General features: G+C 38.7%; 1 protein-coding gene across 5 annotated transcripts in view; it reads left to right on the forward strand.

Annotated features, from left to right (window-relative positions):
- Window positions 1-20,321, forward strand: part of RPRD2 (regulation of nuclear pre-mRNA domain containing 2) — a 91,239-nt gene that overhangs the window by 29,242 nt on the left and 41,676 nt on the right. For all 5 annotated transcript variants that reach the window (XM_082616494.1, XM_082616490.1, XM_082616491.1 and 2 more), the window contains exon 2: window positions 9,452-9,581. In XM_082616494.1, the coding sequence (XP_082472620.1) occupies window positions 9,452-9,581 (130 nt within the window). The remainder of the gene's footprint in view (window positions 1-9,451; window positions 9,582-20,321) is intronic.

Raw genomic sequence — 20,321 nt, forward strand, 5'->3', positions numbered from 1 at the left:
GAAAGAGTAAATTTTATGAAAGAGCAATGGTGGGGGGGTTGTTGTTTAAGACTGTGGTATAGACTTACAGAAGATGGATTTGGTTAACAAGGGACAGGAGTAAAAGGTTCAGTCTCCTTCACATCCTAGATCATTGCTTGGTGTTATCTAGGAGACCCCAAAACATTTGGGGATAATTGATGAGAGAGAAACAGATAATTTGGAGCATGGGGGAAGATGAGGCCTGGATGGGGATGATTTTAGAAGGGAAGCTTTGGTTAGTATTCATTTATTCAATAGAAGATATTAATTGTATACCTGATAAATAGTTGATTGGCATTGAGGTACCAAGCCAGTGTGCTGAAAGAACTCATGGTCTGATGAGGAAACATTTATAAATGGATGTTTTAAATTCCAAGTGAAAAAGTACAGTATCTATATACAAGGTGCTTGAGCAGTATTGAGGAAGGACATAAAATGTAGTGGCATAGGGGTGTTTTGTTTTTAATTTTTAATGTATTATTTTGAATAAGTAAATACATGCCCAAGTCAAATTCCAAAAAGTGTACAATGGAAAATGAATTCCTCTGTCATGACTGTCTCTATCTCTCTTGATCCCTTGGTTTCCTTCTGTAGAGGCATCACTGTTAGCAGTTTCTTATATATCTTCCCAGAGGTGTTCTCTATAAATATGAAATATATGCTTGTTTGTACTTTTTGTACACATATACTAGCAAAGTAGACCCATTATATCTTATTTTTGCTTTATATCTTGGAGATAGTTCTAAATGAACTATAAAATGAACTGTTAAAAACACAAGTTTTTTAAGTTACATACTTTTCAGCTAGATGGAGGTAACAGAATTTATTTAGCGAAGCCCCTATTAAGAACTTTTAGGATATTTCCAGACTTCTGTTGGAAATAGTGCTGCAAGAATATCTTTGTACACAGGGACAAGCATACTGGTGGGATTAATTCCCAGCAGTCTGGAGAATGCATTGAAACTACAGACAGAGATCAGTTATTAAGAAGTTTGTTGTAGTAATGATGAGAAACTGAAGTAGGGTAGTGGCAAAAGAAATGGGGAGGGAAAAAATGAACTAGAAATTAATGTACTTCATCAATTCTAGGATGTACATCGTCTTCACATTTTAACATGTTTGAAAGCAGTATGTATTTTACAGTTGATGGTTTCATTCAGCTAACTGGAAGTACTTTTTAAATTTCTTGGTGGTATATAAAATGTGCATGTTATAAACAATCTTATCTTAAATTCAGAAATACGCAGTAATAAGAAGGTAGGATTAACAGGACTTAAATGTAAAAAGTAAGGGGAAGCAAGAGGCAAGGTTGACATATATTTTTTGTTTTCTTCACTTTCAATATGTAAACCATTTTTCTATTTTCTGTATGGTCTTCATATTTGATTAATGATTGTCAACTCTACTACTGGTGGATATTTAGATTCTGATTTTCTTTTGGCTCTTTACAGATCATTGATAACACTGAGTAGTTTTCTGTTTAGAGTTAAGGAATGTTTGGATTTAGTAGATTTCTAGATAATTATATATAACGATATTTAACAAATGTTCCTAGTGGCAAAATATTCAAAGAACTTCTGAGTTGATACTTTACAAATGTTGAGAGACCATTTTGAATTTTTTAGCTTAGATGTGGCTCTTTCAGTGTACATTGAAGTCATTTACTCGGGACTTGGGTTCTAAAATCAGTACCTAAGACAAAAGATTAATTCTTAAAATTGTGCACGAATTACAGTACCTAACGGTATCTTAGATGGAAGTCTGGTCCCTATCTACTCTGGAGGTACTCAGAAGCCAGCTACCTTATGGGATTATTAACCAAACTGAATAGAAGACTATAGTACTCATTTTCATGAGTAGTTTTTCTTTTCTTTACATTTTCCTTCTCCTTTTTTTCTAATTTATTTATTCAAGAAATAGTTACTGAAAGCCTACTATGTGTTAGGCATGCTCTTAAGTGCTGAGAATTCAACACTAAACAAAACTGACAAAAATCCTTGTCCTCATCGGGGAAGACAGGCAAAAGATAAACTAAGTAAATTATAGTTTATTGGGGGGGGAAAAGGGGTGATAGGAGTGTTGGTGGTTTGATGTTGCAGTTTTCCTGGTCAGGGAAATACAGAAAGTCACTGAGAAAGTGACATTTGGGCAAAGATTTAAAGGCAGCGAGAGAGTAAACCATGAGATTGCATGGGGAAAGAATGTTCCAAGCAGAGGGAGCAGGGAGCTCAAAGGACCCTGAAGCAAGAGTATGCCAGGTGTGTTGTAGGTCTTGCAGTTGCAAGGTGGCCAGAGTGGCAGGAATGGAATGAATGGTTACCAGGACTGGGGATCAGAGAGATAATGCAAGGTCAGATCGTTTAGGACTTACAGGCCATAGTAAGGACTTTGATCTTTACCCTGAGTAAGGACGAGAGCCATTATTGGAGGGATTTAAAGCAGCAAAATAATATGATCAGATTTATATTTTGAAAGGATCTAGACTGAAGTGGGGCAAAGGTAGAAGCAGGGAGACCAGTTAAGAGGCTAATTCAATAATTCAAGCAAAAGATGATATGACTTAAACCAGGAGGCAATGATAAGTAATAGTTGGAGTCTATGTATTTTTAAAAATTTGTTATTTTTAAATAATTTCAAATTTAAAGCTGCAGTATATTACAAATACCTCTTGTGTGCCTTTCACCAGATTCCCCAGTAATTAACGTTTTACCATATTTACTTTAATCTCTTATTGCTCGCTTCATATACACGTACACACACACATACACACACACACACACACACACTTTTCTTCAGAGCTATTTGAGAGTATGTTGCAGACATGATGCCCTGTTCAATACTTCAGTGTCCTTAAAAACAGTTCATTTCCTTATATAGTTGTATTAATAAGCTTGGGCTGCCATAACAAAATACCACAAACTGTGTGGCTTTAAACAGCAGAAATTTATTTTCTCACAGTTCTAGAAGGTGGAAAGGCTAAGATCAAGGTCTGACAGGGTTCAGTTTCTGGTGAAAGTTCTCTTCCTGGCTTGTAGATGGCCACCTTCTTACTGTGTCCTCACGTGGTGGAGGAGGGTTTGGGGGGAGGCAGAGTTCCTCTGATGTCTCTTATAAGGACACTCATGTCGTCTTATCAAGGCCCCACCATTATGTCCTCACGTAACCTTAATTACCTCTTTATAGACCTTATCTCCACATACAGTAACATTGGGGGTTAGGACTTCAACATATGAATTTTGGGGAGACACAGTTCAGTACATTGCAACAGTTGTTATGTAACATCTGTACAACCACCAAAATCAGGAAATGAAAACTGATACAGTACTACCATCGAATCCACAGACCTTAATTGAATTTTGCCAGTTATCCCAATAATGGTCTTTTTTTTTTTTTTTTTTTTTTGCGGTACGTGGGCCTCTCACTGTTGTGGCCTCTCCCGTTGCGGAGCACAGGCTCTGGACGCGCAGGCTCCGGACGCGCAGGCTCAGCGGCCATGGCTCACGGGCCCAGCCACTCTGAGGCATGTGGGATCTTCCCGCACCGGGGCACGAACCCGTGTCCCCTGCATCGGCAGGCGGACTCTCAACCACTGCGCCACCAGGGAAGCCCCAATAATGGTCTTTAAAATCCAGGGTCATTTGTTAGAGTTAATTGTCATGTCTCTTTAGTTTACTTCAGTCTGAAACAGTTCTTTAGTCTTTCCTTATCTTTCATGACCCTGAAATTTTTGAATGCTATAGGCCAGTAACTTGTAAAATAATCCATAAATTTGTGTTTGTCTGTTTTTTTGTTTTTGTTTTTGTTTTTAGATTCAGGTTATGCAGTTTGGGGCAAGAATACCACAGAAGTGATGCTGTGTTCTTAAAGCGTTATATGTATTTGGAGGAACATAATGTCAATCTGCCCCATTAATAGTGACATTAACTTTTATCACTTGAATAAGTGTATGTTTTCTATATATAACTGTGAATTCATACCAAGACTTCCAATTACAGTCCAGCACCACAGGGTTTATTCTAACCTCCTTCTTTCTGCATTTGTAACTTCCTAAATCTGTATATATTTCAAAGGTAGCGTTACTGAGATCTGCATTGTGAGTTTGGATATGGAGTGTGAAAGAGGGGAGTCAAGGATGACCCGATTTTTGGCTGAAAAAAGCCACCACAGAAGAAATGCCATTTACTGGGACGGAGAAGACTATAGGAGGAGAGAATTAAGAGGAAGAGATCAGAATATCACACGTTGAGTCTGAGCTGTGTATTAAATATCCCAAGAGAGATGTTGGGTAGGAAGTTGGATATTTGAGTCTGCAGTTCAAAGAACAGGTCCAGGCTGAAATACAAATTAGTTAAAGACAGTCAGTTAAACTTTTTGGACAAAAGTGATTATATTTCCTTAATCAATAATGGAAGCAGCAAATATGTATTACAGAAAATTATAATACAGGCAAGCAAAAGTGAAAAAAATAGAGATCAGTACTGTTAAAATTTAATTCCATATTCTTTCTGATCTCTTTCACAGATTTTTTTCCTAACATGAGATCATTCTGTAATTACTGTGTTTTCCCCCCAGTTGATGATTTATTTCCATTTCCGTAAATTTTCATTTTATCTGATCCAGACCACATTCACATTTCTTCAGTTGATCCAAAAATGTCATTTACAACTGGCTAGTCCAAACCTATATCCATTTCAGAAACACAAATTAGTTACATCAGATTGCTCTGTACCTTGAGTCTCTTAATCTCTCCAGTAATAGTTTAGGGCAGGAATTTCCTGGTTAGGACTCCAAGCTTTCACTGCCAAGGGCCTGAGTTCAGTCCCTGATGGGGGAACTAAGAGCCTGCAAGCCACGTGGCACGGCCAAAAAAAAGTTTGGGGTGATTTGTTTTGGGAAGTTGAGGTAGAGAGGGGTCAGAATCTGACATGAATTAAATTTAAAATTTTTGACTTTTTCCTATAGGTGAGTAGAAAACACTGATTATTTAGGATGGATTATCATAGAAAAGGAAAGTCTGTGAGAGAGAGAGGGAGAGAGAGAGGTGTGTTTCTGGGAACTGTGAGTAATTCATTAAAGGTGGAATTTTGAATTTGAAGGCGGAAGAGATGAGACTGGAAGAGAAGGTAAGATCCAGAATGTAAATGAAAACTAAGGTGTTTGGGCATTTTCTAGTAAGCAGTTGGAAATCATTGACAGATTTGATCTGAGAAATAGTTGGATACTGTTCACGTATTAGAAGATGAATTTAGCAACAACGTAGAGAATAAATTTGAGAAGACCAAGTCCAAGGCAGGATAACCAGTTAGGAGGCTATTTCAGTAGTAGTCTGGGTCAAAAGTGATGACCCAGCAAAGAGCAATGGTAGGAAGAGAAGGAGAAGAGGGGATAAATTTGAAAAATATTATTGGAGACAAAATTGGCTGGACTTGGAGATGTATCAAAAGGGGGTGAGGGTCAGGTAGGGAAGAAGAGGAGCCAAAAAAGACTGCTGAAATTCTAGCTAAATACAAGAGCAGTAACAGATGGAAGAGGAGGAAGATTATTAATAAAATATTGAAAAACCAAGTTCAAGGTATCTCTGAGACTTTGAAGTAGAGTGTGCATTGACTGGTAAAGGGAAATCCAAGCATGAAATCTATGGTTATGGGAGTCATTGGTACTTAGGTGGTAGTAGTTAAGTGTGGATAATTATGCTGATAGCATTCCATTTTCTGTTTGCTAAGCACAGTCCTAAATGCTTTACATACATTGTTTTATTTAATTCTTGTAACAACCCATGAGTTTGTCATTTTGCAAAGAAAAAAAAAAGTAATATATGGAAGTTAGGTAACGTATAAGATCCTAAAGCTAATAAGTGATAAAGCCAGGAATAGAACAGACTATCTCATTTTGAACCTGAAATCTTACAACTCTATGCTACGGGTGAATCGAGAAGAGGGCTCAGGAGAGAACCCTGGGGAGCATCAACATTTAAAGGAGGATGGAGACTTCCCTGGTGGCGCGGTGGATAAGACTCCATGCTCCCAGCGCAGGGGGCCTGGGTTTGATCCCTGGTCAGGGAACTAGCTCCCACACGCGTGCTGCAACTGAGAGTTAGCATGCCACAACTAAGCCCATGTGCCGCAACTAAGAAACCTGCATGCCACAACTAAGGAGCCTGCGACCTGCAAATAAATAAATATTTTTTAAAAAGAAATAAATAAAGGAGGATGATCACAAGCAGAGCTGCCTACCTATCATGTCCACCTGTGTATATATATGGAGGAAGAGCTAGAAACATCAGAGGAGAACTAAGAGAATGATTATAACAGAAACAAAAAGGGATTACTATAGCACATTATTCTGTGTGCCAAAGCCTGGTGGAAATGATAGTTCTTTGTAGAAATAGCATTTTAAAAAATCTCCTTTTGGGGCTTCCCTAGTGGTGCAGTGGTTAAGAATCCGCCTGCCAATGTAGGGGACACAGGTTCGAGCCCTGGTCCGGGAAGGTGCCGCGGAGCAACTAAGCCTGTGTGCCACTAACTACTGAGCCTGGGCTCTAGAGCCTGCAGGCCACAACTACTGAGCCCACGCTCCTAGAGCCCGTGCTCCCCAACAAGAGAAGCCACTGCAATGAGAAGCCTGCACACTACAACAAAGAGTAGCCCCTGCTCGCTGCAACTAGAGAAAGCCGGCACACAGCAACAAGACCCAACACAGCCAAAAATAAATAAATAAAATAAATATATTAATGAAAAATCTCCTTTGGGTTTAATAAGTTGGAGTTTATTGGTAATATTGGTAATTGCTGTTTGAGTGAAGTGATGGCAACATAAATGAGATAGTATAATTTATGTAAGGCTCCTCACATGGTAGATTGCATTTTTTAAAATAAATTTATTTTATTATTTTATTCTATTTTATTTTTTGGCTGCGTTGGGTCTTCATTGCTGCACGTGGGCTTTTCTCTGGTTGCGGCAAGCGGGGGCCACTCCCCGCTGCAGTGCACGGGCCTCTCATCGCAGTGGCCTCTCTTGTTCCGGAGCACGGGCTCCAGGGTGCCGGCTTCAGTAGCCGTGGCTCACGGGCTTAGTTGCTCCATGGCATGCGGAACCCCCCGGACCAGGGCCCAAACCCGCGTCCCCCGCATTGGCAGGTGGACCCCCAACCACTGTGCCACCAGGGAAGCCCGCATATTTTTTTTTTTTTTTTTTTTTTTTTTTTTTTTTTTTTTTTGCACGGGCCTCTCACCATCGCGGCCTCTCCCGCTGCGGAGCACAGGCTCCAGACGCGCAGGCCCAGCAGCCGTGGCCCACGGGCCCAGCCGCTCCACGGCACGTGGGATCCTCCCAAACCGGGGCACGAACCCGTGTCTCCTGCATTGGCAGGCGGACTCCCAACCACTGCGCCACCAGGGAAGCCCCCGCATATTTTTTAAGTACAAAAAAAAGGTAGCTCCTATAATTATGGAGTTACTAGAAATTAGAGACAGTGAGTATATAACACTCTTTCAGATCCCTGATCTGAAAGATCTTAACTGACTTAGGTAAATTGATCTGGATGGGTTTACGTATGGGTACATTTAAAAAAAATAATAAATTTATATATTTATTTAATTTTGGCTGCGTTGGGTCTTCGTTGCTGCGCGTGGGCTTTCTCTAGTTGCGGCGAGTGGGGGCTACTCTTCGTTGCGGTGCGCAGGTCTCTCATTGCGGTGGCTTCTCTTGTTGCGGAGCATGGGCTCTAGGCACTCAGGCTTCAGTAGTTGTGGCATGCAGGCTCAGTAGTTGTGGCACACAGGCTTAGTTGCTCCACGGCATGTGGGATCTTCCTGGGCCAGGGATCGAACCCATGTCCCCTGCATTGGCAGGCGGATTCTTAACCACTGCGCCACTAGGGAAGTCCCTGGGTACATTTTTTGAGAGAACATAATTCCCATCTAATGATTTCTGCTTCTCTGTGAAATAGCATATTAAGCTTATCTCCTGATAGTGAGAAAGAATGTGGTAAGAGAGGGCGCTTGACAAGAGTGGTAAAAGTTTGAAATAGCTCTTACAGCAATTGAGAGAGGATGCTGATTAAAGACACATATGGGAGGAGGGCCCACTGAAGGAAGGGACTGAATTTACATTGTTTCATTACTTCTGGTGGTATGATTTTTCTTCAGCAGAACCCCGGGGCAGAAATAAAGGTGCGGTAAAGTCATTCAGTTAGATTGATCCAGATTTAGGATTTTGTTGAATACATGTGATAGAAAGCCTAAATTGTAAGGAGGACAAAAAGCAAATGAAGGTTTTGATATAAGAATGGTTTCGGGCTTCCCTGGTGGCACAGTGGTTGAGAGTCCGCCTGCCGATGCAGGGGACGCGGGTTCGTGCCCCGGTCCGGGAGGATCCCACATGCTGCTGAGCGGCTGGGCCCGTGAGCCATGGCCGCTGAGCCTGTGCATCCGGAGCCCATGCTCCGCAACGGGAGAGGCCACAACAGTGAGAGGCCCGCGTACCGCAAAAAAAAAAAAAAAGAATGGTTTCGATAATGGATCAGAAAGACTCTGGAATTGGTAGAGAAAGAATTGAGTACTAGAAGAGACTATATGTGAGTTAGAGAAAATAAAGAACTGAGATCTTGATGAAACTGAAGGACAAATGTAATGGAATGGGTGGTTGTGGTCAGAAAGGGTGATTTTAAAATGTAGAAAGAAGTGGTTCTTGGAGGTCGCTGCATTGGAGGTCGAGACTAGAAAACATGATGAATCATCCGTATGGACAGTAAAATTTTTCAGGATAATAATAAAACTTAGGGTGACTTTGCTCAAGGTTCCATATAGTAAATTGATTGGGCCCTGTCCTGGACCTTAATAAAGGTTGATGTGGGTGGGTTTATGGACTCAAATTACTTATTTCCCAGGACATTCGCCTAGTGATGAAAGTGGCAGCAGAGCCTCTCTTCCAGTAGATGGGAGGACTTAGGTGTATCTGGACTGGTTGATGAAGAGTCTGTCTGCAATAATAATGTAGAGGAGGTTAAGCAATTTGCTTGCCTAAGGTCACATTCTGATTGGATTCTAAAACCCATTCTCCTTCCACTAACCCTGGTGTTTTTGCAACAAATTGAACTACTTCAACTCAATTTTTTATCTTCCCAAATGTTTGGGAGAACAGTTTTGTTTTATTTGAGCTTCTCCAGAGTTAATGGGTTTTTTAGTGCCAAATACATACAAAGTGAAGTAGAAATTTACTAAAGGAATACCTAGACAGAAACTTAACGTGAAGCAGTCAAGGTTTTTAGGCATTAGGTTCAGTAACTTGATCCATTAGCTCGTTTGTCTGTTTACTCATCATCCATCCTTGTAGTAGCAGTTACACAGTTTGAGAACACTGTATTTGGAATAAGTTGTACTAAGTATAAATTGACTCATTTGGTCTTATTTATTGTCTTTTGTCATCTCCAGCTGCCTATCCCCACCGTTTGAATCTCTTTTACCTTGCCAATGATGTCATACAGAACTGTAAAAGGAAAAACGCAATCATATTCCGTGAATCGTTTGCTGATGTACTTCCTGAAGCAGCTGCTCTAGTGAAGTAAGTAAATTCTTACTCCTCTTTGGGATCTAAGCTTAGAAAATTTAGAATTTTAGTTTCCCGTTAGTAAGAACTGTAATAGTTGCACATGCTTGAAGATCCAAGGATATTTTGTCCAAATTGTTGATTGTAACTTTCCTGGTAATACACTTTTCTTTTAAAGACTCTTTCTTCCCTTTTTGAAAACTTGTCTGTTATTTATGCTCTGCCTCTTCTCTCCTAACTTGACCAAGAGAGTGTATCTCCTGGTCATACTCTCTGGCTGTACTTCTTTCTAACTGCTTTTTCTGTTTTTGTGTTTTTTACACATTTCCATTTTTCTTTCAGAGTCTTTCTGAAATCTTGCCCCCTTCATGAAATCAGTGTAATTAGGGAGAAATGAAAATATTTATTTTTAATTCTATATTGATTTACTCCATTAGCAAAGTTGTATCCAGCATTTCCCAAAGTGCTGGAACACTTATATTTGATCTTACTTTTGCCCTGTATTAATAGTGTTTTCCTTGTGTTTCATCCATATTTGTAAGCTGTTTGCTTGGTGTGAGAAACACACACATCTACACACAATTGGAGGATAAACAATTATATGGAAAAATCAAAATAGCTAAATATTTCCTCAAAGTATGTGCTTATCGGGCTTCCCTGGTGGCCCAGTGGTTGAGAGCCCGCCTGCCGATGCAGGGGACACGGGTTCGTGCCCCGGTCCGGGAGGATCCCACGTGCCGCGGAGCTGCTGGGCCCGTGAGCCATGGCCGCTGAGCCTGCGCGTCTGGAGCCTGTGCTCCGTCCGCAACGGGAGAGGCCACAACAGTTGAGAGGCCCGTGTACGGCAAAAAAAAAAATAATAATATGTACTTATTAGCATAATATATGTTTGAATATATGACTATCGTATATTATTGATCCATTTGTTAGTATTAACTCAGTTAGAATGGAATGATCCTTGTTCCTTCCTTTGGATTGTAAACTTAAGATGTCTACTTTGGTATTACAAAAGATTAAAATGTGGTCTTATTTTTATATGCTAAGTAATAAAGATTTATACACGTCAGAAGTAGATAAAATAATAACAGTAATATCACCTACATTTATTGAGCAGTCATAATTGACCAGATATTATTATTATTATACAAAGTACTTTGTGTACTTCAGGTTGTTTAAACCTGAGAACAACATTTAAAGTGGCTACTACTATTACCCCCATTTTAAGGAGGAGGAAACTGGCTTAGAGACATTAAGTAGCTTGCCTAAGCGCTCACAGCTACCGGGTTGGGGGGTGGGGCTGGTATTTGGCAGAATTCCTACCCCATCCTGTCTAGACCCCGAAGCTTATGTTCTTTGCCACCTAACCACTAGTCTGTGCTGCTTCTTTACATATATAAATCCAATATAATTTTGAGTAAGAAAAGCAGTATGCTACATGATCTCCACTACTTAGAGTTTCTGCTGTAAATATCATTATAGTCTTAAAAACTTAACCTAATGTATCCTATACTTAGATTTCATGACCTAGTTCATGGATTAATATAGGGTTGTCACCTTTTATTTTACCATGTAAAGATATTTTTAAAAACAACTACTTTGTATTACTATTTCACAGAAAAACATAGGAATGGCATAATCTCAGAATAAAGTACAGTCCTTTAAAATTTTAAGCTCTGAAAATGTTTTTAACTCAATGAAGGATATCTTCAGAAACCTATGATAAAATCAGACTTAATGGTGAAACAATAAAAGCATTTCAGGAGTGATGCCTTCTATCATCATTACTGTTCACCATTATGTTGAGATTCCATTCATTTCTAAATAAATAAATAATAGTGAGAAGACATTTAGAAGAGATAGAATTATCATTATTTGCAGATAATAGGATTACCTACATCAGGGGTGGGCAACCTTTTTCTATAAAAGACCAGATAGTATTTTAGGCTTTGCCAGCCATAGGATCTCTGTTGCCACTACTCAACTCTGCCATTCTAGCATAAAAGCAGCCATAAGCAAACGGGTGTGGCTGTGTTCCTAAAACTTTATTTACAAAACAGGCAGCTGGCCAGATTTGGCTTGAGGTTTGAAGTTTGCTGACCCCTGGCCTACATAGAATCAACTAATAAGAGAGTTCAGTTAAATAGCCAGATTCAAGTTCAACGTAGAAAGGCAGTAGATTTCCTATATATGCTAGCAGTAACCAATTAAAAATGTAATTAGAGGGCTTCCCTGGTGGCGCAGTGGTTGAGAGTCCGCCTGCCGATGCAGGGGACACGGGTTCGTGCCCCGGTCCAGGAAGATCCCACGTGCCGCGGAGCGGCTGGGCCGGCGTCCGGAGCCTGTGCTCCGCAACGGGAGAGGCCACAACAGTGAGAGGCCCGCATACCGCAAAAAAAAAAAAAAAAAAAAAAATGTAATTAGAAAAAAAAGATTCCTTTTGCAACAAAAAAATACTGCCTCCCCCCCCAAATAAAGGAAAACCCACCCAAAAATAAATATAATAAGAAGTATGTAAGGCTTTTATAGAGAAAATTTTATAAGAAGACCTGGATAAATGAAGAGATAGATACATACTTGTTTTTTGTTGTTGTTGTTGTTGTTGTTTTTTTGTGGTACATGGGCCTCTCACTGTTGTGGCCTCTCCCGTTGCGGAGCACAGGCTCCGGATGCGCAGGCTCAGCGGCCATGGCTCACGGGCCCAGCTGCTCCGCGGTATGTGGGATCCTCCCGGTCCGGGGCACAAACCCATGTCCCCTGCATTGGCAGGTGGACTCTCAACCACTGCGCCAGCAGGGAAGCCCAATACATACTTCTGAAGGGAAAGATTTGGTATTGTTAAAAATATGATTCTCTCCCAATATATAATCTATAAATTCATTGTGTAATCCCAGTCAGAATCTCAGTAGGGTTTGATGTGGAAGGATATATGTTCAAGATAATTGTTTATAAGAACATCAGAGTCAGAGTTCCCCTGTCAATTATCTGTATATATTTTAAAACAATAATAGAATCAGGAGTAGAAGACTATATCAGTGAAACAGAATATATTCTCACTTATAAAGAAATTAATTATAAAGTATATGATAAATGAGAGTGTATTAGGATATGAGCTTTAGTATTCCATAAACAACCCCATCTCATCCCCCTTTTAAATTTCTGTTCATGGTTATACTTTAGACTCATTTCTACCCTTTTGTGAATTCATTTCTCTTAATCTAAGGCTATCATTTAAATTCCTTTAATTGAGGAGGGGCAAATGTTTAGAAGTTCCAGGCAGTTAACCCAGGTGAGTGAAGTGGGTGGACTGTAAGGAAAAACCCATCTAAAAGGAGCAACAGCTACTCAACCCTAGCCTATGGCCATAAAGAAATATGAGTTCACTGTTGACCTATGCTTTCAGACTTTCCAAAGACTTTCTCATTTTTTAAGCTAGGTCAAAATCTAGATTCTTATATGAAGCCTCCCAATTTTTAAATGTGTGAAGCTAAATCACATTCTAAAAAATTTATTGCTACAGAATCTGCAATTAATGAGAATCAACTGTATCTAGAAATAAATCTTAACAAAAGATGTATAAGATCTCTATTGAAAAAGTTATAAAACATAATTGAGAAACAGTATAGAAAACCTAAAGAAATAATTTGTGGATAGGGAAGACTCAATATTTAATGTCATTTCTTCCCAAATTGATTTATAAATCCAAAGCAGTCTTAATTAGGCTCTCAGTAGTGTTTTTCCCCCCTATTTTATTAATTGATTTTGAATTTTGTATGGAAGTGCAGAGAGCTCCTTCTTCCCCTTCCCCCACAAAGAGAAAGCCTAGAAACTCTTGAAGAACAATAAGGTGGGAAGACTGGCTCTACCAGATTTCAAGACTGATTATAAAGCTACGATAAATAAAGCAGTGTGATATTTGCCCAGAGATAGCCAAAGAAACCGGTAGAACATAATACAAAGTCTAGAAACAGACCAGTGTATATACTTGGTCTCTGTATGAAACTATTAGGTAGTAGAAAAAGAATAACTTTTTCATGAATATTGCTGGGACAAATTGGCTATATAGAAAAAATTAGATCCCACTCACATCATACACAAAAATCAATTGCATATTAAATACTTAAACATGAAAGAACTACAGATCTTTTGAAGACAATATAGGAGAATATTTCATGACCTTACCTCATAAGATTAATAAGTACAGCTACATTAAAATGAAGACCCTTCCATTTAATTGAAAAACACTATAAAGAGTGAGAAGACAAAGGGCTCCCCTGGTGATGCAGTGGTTAAGAATCCACCTGCCAATGTAGGGGACACGGGGTCAAGCCCTGGTTCGGGAAGATCCCACATGCCGTGGAGCAGTTAAGCCAATGTGCCACAACTACTGAAGCCCGGGCGCCTAGAGCCCATGCTCCGCAACAAGAGAAGCCACTGCAATGAGAAGCCCACGCACTGCATCAAAGAGTAGCCCCCACTCGCCACAACTAGAGAAAGCCCGCACGCAGCAACGAAGACCCAATGCAGCCAAAAATAATTAAACAAACAAAAAAAAAAGAGTGAAAAGACAAGCCACAGAGTGGGAGAAAATATTTTTATGCAGTCAACAAAAGGTTCATATCCAGAATACATAAAGAATTATAAAATAATGAGAAAGACAAAAAATTTGAAGATTTTAGTTTTACCTGGCACTTGTAGAAATCAAACCAGAAATTATTTAAATATTTATTAATAACTTTTAAAACAATAAACGTTAATAACCAACACTTAAAATTTTAGTGAGAAGAGTGGTGGTGTTTTGCATTCTTGCCAGATCTCTTTAATGTCTGGCTTAATATCAGATAGCTATATTTTCTTACCTGCTTTTTGCATTCAGTCTGTTCTGATATCATGTCATATAGCCCTACAACTGCTGAGACATCTCATTACATATCATATAAGTTAAGTCCCAATCAGGAGAGAGAAATCACATATCAGTAATTTAAACGGAAAATTTTACATGAAGAATCGTTAAGTAGGTAAAAGGTAGCTAACTACTAGAAAGAATAAACTAACTCAAAGGTGTCATGGAATAGTATCTGCTGAAAGCAGCTACTACCTCTGAACCTGAGGGAAAAGTAAATAAGGACTCACCCCAAGCTAAGATTCAGACCTGAGGAAAGAGTGGATTGCTGTAAGAACATGCTACCTGTCACTAGTGGTTAAGAAACAGGCTGGAGAGCACTCACCACTGAACTACAAAAGCTATGCTAAAATGCACCCAGAATGCCTCTAAGCTGATCCACTTGAAAATAGAACACCAAAAGAAGAATCCGTACTGCCTCTTCTAGCCTCTCAGTGTCACTCTAGGGCTCTCTGTTGTCAGAGTCCAACACTGAACCAAGGGGAAATAGAGTTTGCAGAGTCTGGCTCCGGTACCACAAGGGAAGGGCATGTTAGAGCTGAGAGGCAGTAAATTAATAACCAGCACACATACGTACCAGATAAGGCATAAATCTTAAAGTCCACCAGTACGAACATTAGCAAGATTGTGGCACAGTGGAAGCTCTTATATACTGTTGCTTTGAGGGTTGATTGGTAATAAAACAACCTCATTTTTAAAAGTTTATGTACAGATCTTGCGATTCCAACCATAGGCTTTTACCCCTGAGAAACTTTTGCATATGTGCAGCAAGATAAGTGGAAGAACATTTTCATAGCAACATTGTCTATGGTAATAAAAATTTGGGGAATTCCCTAGCGGTCCATTGGTTAGGACTCTTGTGCTTCCACTTTAGGGGGCCCAGGTTCGCTCCCTGGTTGGAGAACTAAGATCTCACAAGCCGCACAGCACAGCCAGAAAATAAATTAATAAAGTGAAAGTCCTAATAAAAAAAATTTGGAAACATATTTTTCTACAGTAAAGTGAATGAACTGTGGCATACTGGAATACCAGACAGCAAGGAAAATCAATGAATTTCAGTTATATGCAATGACATAGACAAATCTCACAAAATATTGATTGAAAGTACAAAGGAATATTTATGTATATATTGTATGAATCCATTTATATAAAGTTCAAATTTGGCAAAAAATGAACTCTTGTTTATACCTACCTATATGTTAAAACCAAGAAAAGTAAGGAAACAATTATCACAAAAGTCTACCATCCCAGGTAGATGGAAGGGATTGTGAACTTGAAGGGGTGCACTCAGGTCCTCTGGGGAGCTAGCGATATTTTATTTCTTGACCTGGGTTGTGATTACATGGCTGTTCACTTTTTAATCATTTGTTTATAATATATATCATACGTAATTATATATTATATGCAACTTTTCCATAATGTAAGATTTATTTGGACTAAACAGTTTTCAAATTACAGTATTAAGTAAATGAATTTAAGAAGTTGATTCCTTTTGAAAATCAAATTGGCAGCCTAGTAGAACAAATTGTATAATCAACCATAGAGCAGTACAGTATTCCCAGTTAGGTATGAACTCTGTAGAGTTTTGTTTGCTCTGTCCTTTCACCTTCCTTATACACTTAGTATCCTCAAGAAATTTTCCCTTCCTGACTTCTACTTCCTAGTCTGGATTAAACAGTTCTTCTTTGCTACCATTATACCTGTCTCTACTTCTGTCATAGCACCTAACACACTGCCTTGTAATTGATACACATGCTTTTTGTCACCAGTTTCTGTCTCCCAGACATTCTGCTCCCAGCACAATGCTTGTCACCTCATAGGTGGTTGGTTAGCTTGATGCATGGATGGAAATACCATGGAGAGCTATAAAGCTGTATTTCTTAAGTACAGGCCTAGGTATTCCTAGGTGGGTCCATGGATATAGTTTAAAGGGTCTGTGGATTGTCTAAGCATATTCAGTGTCATCCGTATGATTACCTTATTAACAGTTCTGTGACTCATTTTCAGTGGCTGTGTTATCATGTGTTTGTATTTTGACATAGATAATATTACTTTATCAAAGGCTAATGAGGAAAGGTTAAAGATGGCTTTAATATATAAATAATGGTTTAGGGCCTCCCTGGTGGCGCAGTGGTTGAGAGTCCGCCTGCCGATGCAGGGGATGCGGGTTCGTGCCCCGGTCTGGGAGGATCCCATGTGCCGCGGAGCGGCTGGGCCCGTGAGCCATGGCCGCTGGGCCTGCGCGTCCGGAGCCTGTGCTCCGCGGCGGGAGAGGCCACAACAGTGAGAGGCCCGCATACCGCAAAAAGAAAAAAAAAAAAAATAATGGTTTGTATCAGTTGAAGGCACTAATAATTTCAACATACACTAAAAAAAAGTTCATAGTAGTTCAAATGGAGAAAAATGGTGAAATAATTGAATGATAATAGTATTATAGGCTTGATAAATTAAAAACAGTATTAAATTCAGTGTATATATTCAGTATCATATTTGCATTGCACCTTGTACTTGGTTTCAACTAAATATTTATCACTTTAAATCAGTGTTAATATGAATGGTATTTACTGTATTTTTGTTTAATTTGCAAATTCTGATTTAGAGTTGTTGAAGAACTCTAAAATGTTTTCAGGGGAATCATATAGGGTAAAAAGATAAATGGAGACTTTGCGATCATATTCATAGGAAATCCAAGAGAATTTACAGACTAATGAGGATTCAGCCAGGTTGCTGGATACAAATCAACATATAGGAATCAGTAGCATTTCAGTATATCAGAAATAACCAGTTAAAATACAATTTAAAAAAAGGGATATTATTAGCAGTAACAACAAAAGCTTATAGGTACCTAGAACAAAAGTGTGTTGAGATCTTTATGAAGAAAGTTATAAACTGTTTCAAAAAGACAAAAATCAGCATGTAAATACAGTACACTTTAATCAAGTTCCCAGTAGGACATTTTAAGAAATTCGTTACACTGATTCTAAAATTCATATAGAGGAGTCAGTGTCTTAGGAGTAGTCAAGACTGTTGATAAAAAGCCAAGTAGGACTTAACCTATGAAATATCAAGAATTATTATTTGGCTATAGTAATTAAAAGAGTATGGTATTAATACAAGGATAGACAAATAGATTTAAGGAACAAAACAGAGAGCCCACAGATGGACTCATACATATATGGGACCTCTGTAAATGGTAGCAGTTGCATTACAGTTCATTGTGGAGAAGATGAACTCTTCAGTGTGATTCTGGGACATGGACTTTCTGTGTGGAAAAAATAAAATTAAATGTTAAATGTTTCCCAACACAGTACACAAAAATATATCTCAAATGAATTACCTTGATGTATAAAACAAAACGTTAAAATGTTAGAAGAAAATATGAATATTTTCATGACTATAAGAGTTAGTTTAGAAAGCTCTTAAGACACCAAGAACAGATAATAAAGAAAAGTATTTGTAAATTTAAGTACATCAAAATTAAACTTCTGCATTATAGAAGACACCATAAAATTAAAGACAAGTGACACACTAGGGAAAACATTTGTTATAGGCAAATAAAAAAGATAAGTTTTATAAATGGGGATTATTTTAGGAGATACAGAGTAGCAAGTTGTTTTTTTGTTTGTTTGTTTGTTTGTTTGTTTTTGCTGTATGCGGGCCTCTCACTGTTGTGGCCTCTCCCATTGCGGAGCACAGGCTCCGGACACGCAGGCTCAGCGGCCATGGCTCACGGGCCCAGCCGCTCCGCGGCATGTGGGATCCTCCCAGACCAGGGCACAAACCCGTGTCCCCTGCATCGGCAGGTGGACTCTCAACCACCGTGCCACCAGGGAAGCCCCAGAGTAGCAAGTTTTTAGAGATAAAAATCTCTCGCCATCTAATTTCTGAGCTACAAGGTTTTTTGGATTAAGTATCGACTTCCTCCTCCTTGAGTTGACCCAGTATTTGGTCTTCCATTCAGTCAGTTGGCAAATATTTATTAAGAACCTGCAAGATATATAGCACATTATTCTGATGATGTCCCAGAAATAAGTTACTGATAAAGAAAAGATATGAGGCACAAGCTTATGCTGTTTGGTTCTGGTTTTGTTTTGTTTTGTTTTTTTGCCACTCTGCGCAGCTTGTGGGATGTCAGTTCCCCAACCAAGGACTAAACCTGGGCCCTCGGCAGTGAGAGCGCGGAGTCCTAACCACTGGACTGCCAAGAAATTCCCTAGTTCTCTTTATCTGTGATATCTGGGCACCTCTTGTATTCCTTATCAACTTTATGCCTTGAAATAATTTGCAAATACCTTGCTGTTTTAAAAGTGGTCCAGGGGCGAGGATTGCTAGCATAGGAAGCATCTATTCAACATCCTAGCAATTCTGCAAGTCAGTCAATTTTTTTGTTACTTATATGTCAAACAACAAAGTTTATATTTAATTATTTTATGTTGTGTGTGGTAATAATTGTATGTTCTGTAGAAATTAAGGTTGTGATCAGTAATGGCTGAAATAGAGGTCTAGAATTATAAGGTAAGTAAAACTGCTATTTTGGATTTTGTTTTGGTTTTTTATTTTAGTTGAATTTGTAAATTCAAGAGATGGTTGGATTGTGGAAGTTTGAGAGTTCTGTGTTCATATAAAGAACGAATCTAGCCAAGAATTTTAGAGCTAACAGAAATTGTTTAGTAAAAATCATTTTACAAATGAAGAAACCTAGTTCCCAAAAGACTTCTCACTGAAACCAGAACTAAAACCTCTAGTTTCCCCATCTAGTGCTATTTTTTACTATATTATACCCTGGTCTTATTTTTATGATTTCTTAGCAGTTGCTGTTTTTCCAGCATATTTTACTTGAGACTTCGGTGAATAGCTGTTGGGACTTCATAATGAATAGTTGGGTTTGAAAATGACAAAATCCAGTTGTCGTTCATTCATTTACTATTTAGTGAACACTTTGTAGGTGCTGAAGAAGCAACAGTAAATGAGTTATAACTCCTGCCAGGAGGAAGCTCTGTAAACAGACATTTACAGATAATTATGACTTGGCTTCTGGCTGAATGGCCAGCCATCTATTCCAAAGGGTCCTTTTTTATAAAACAATTACATTCTTGACAAAATATAAGCCGAACCAACAACAGTGGACATATTAGAATGGCAGAGCTGACATTAATTAGTATGCCTATCTCAGAGTACCTACCACATGATCTGGGCTCTGGAAAGGGGATAAAGTAGTCTTGAGTCATAAGTCCCCCTGGCTTCCAGTATAGATTTGCTCTCAAGGAGCACATTTCCTACTTAGATCACCAGGAATCTCATAGATCAAAAAAATATCAAAGGTCGCCAAATACATTGGGAAACAAAGCACCACAAAGGAGAATCAGCAGATTTAGATCCCCTCACAGTGAGTTTCAGATATTAGAATTATCAGACAGGGTATATAAGACAATTATAAGAGATGTTAAAGATTAAATGGAATAAAATGAACAATGGGTAAGATATTTGGGCAAAAGAACCAGTAGGAATTCTAGAAGGGAAAAAGAGATTAAACTAGAAAATAGTTCTGAAGAAATTAGAATGCAGCAGTAGAGAGAAGGAAGTGGAAAAACGAAGAATAGAATGAAAGGCCTAATTAACATCAAATGAGAATCCTGGAGGAGAGAACTTCTGAGTTCTTTCAAAGAGATAAGTGGCTGAGAACACTTTGAAAGTGATGAAACAAAACAAAACATGAATCTTCAAACATAGGAAGCACAACATATACTAAGCAGGATAAATAAAAAATTTACACCTAGTTATTCATTGTGATGAAATTACAAAGCAAAAAGATTTTTAAAAGCAGCCAAAGTGTTCACACCTACTAGAATAACTAA

Source organism: Mesoplodon mirus (assembly GCF_964341445.2).
Source record: "Mesoplodon mirus genome assembly, chromosome: 3".
NCBI lineage: Eukaryota > Metazoa > Chordata > Mammalia > Artiodactyla > Ziphiidae > Mesoplodon > Mesoplodon mirus.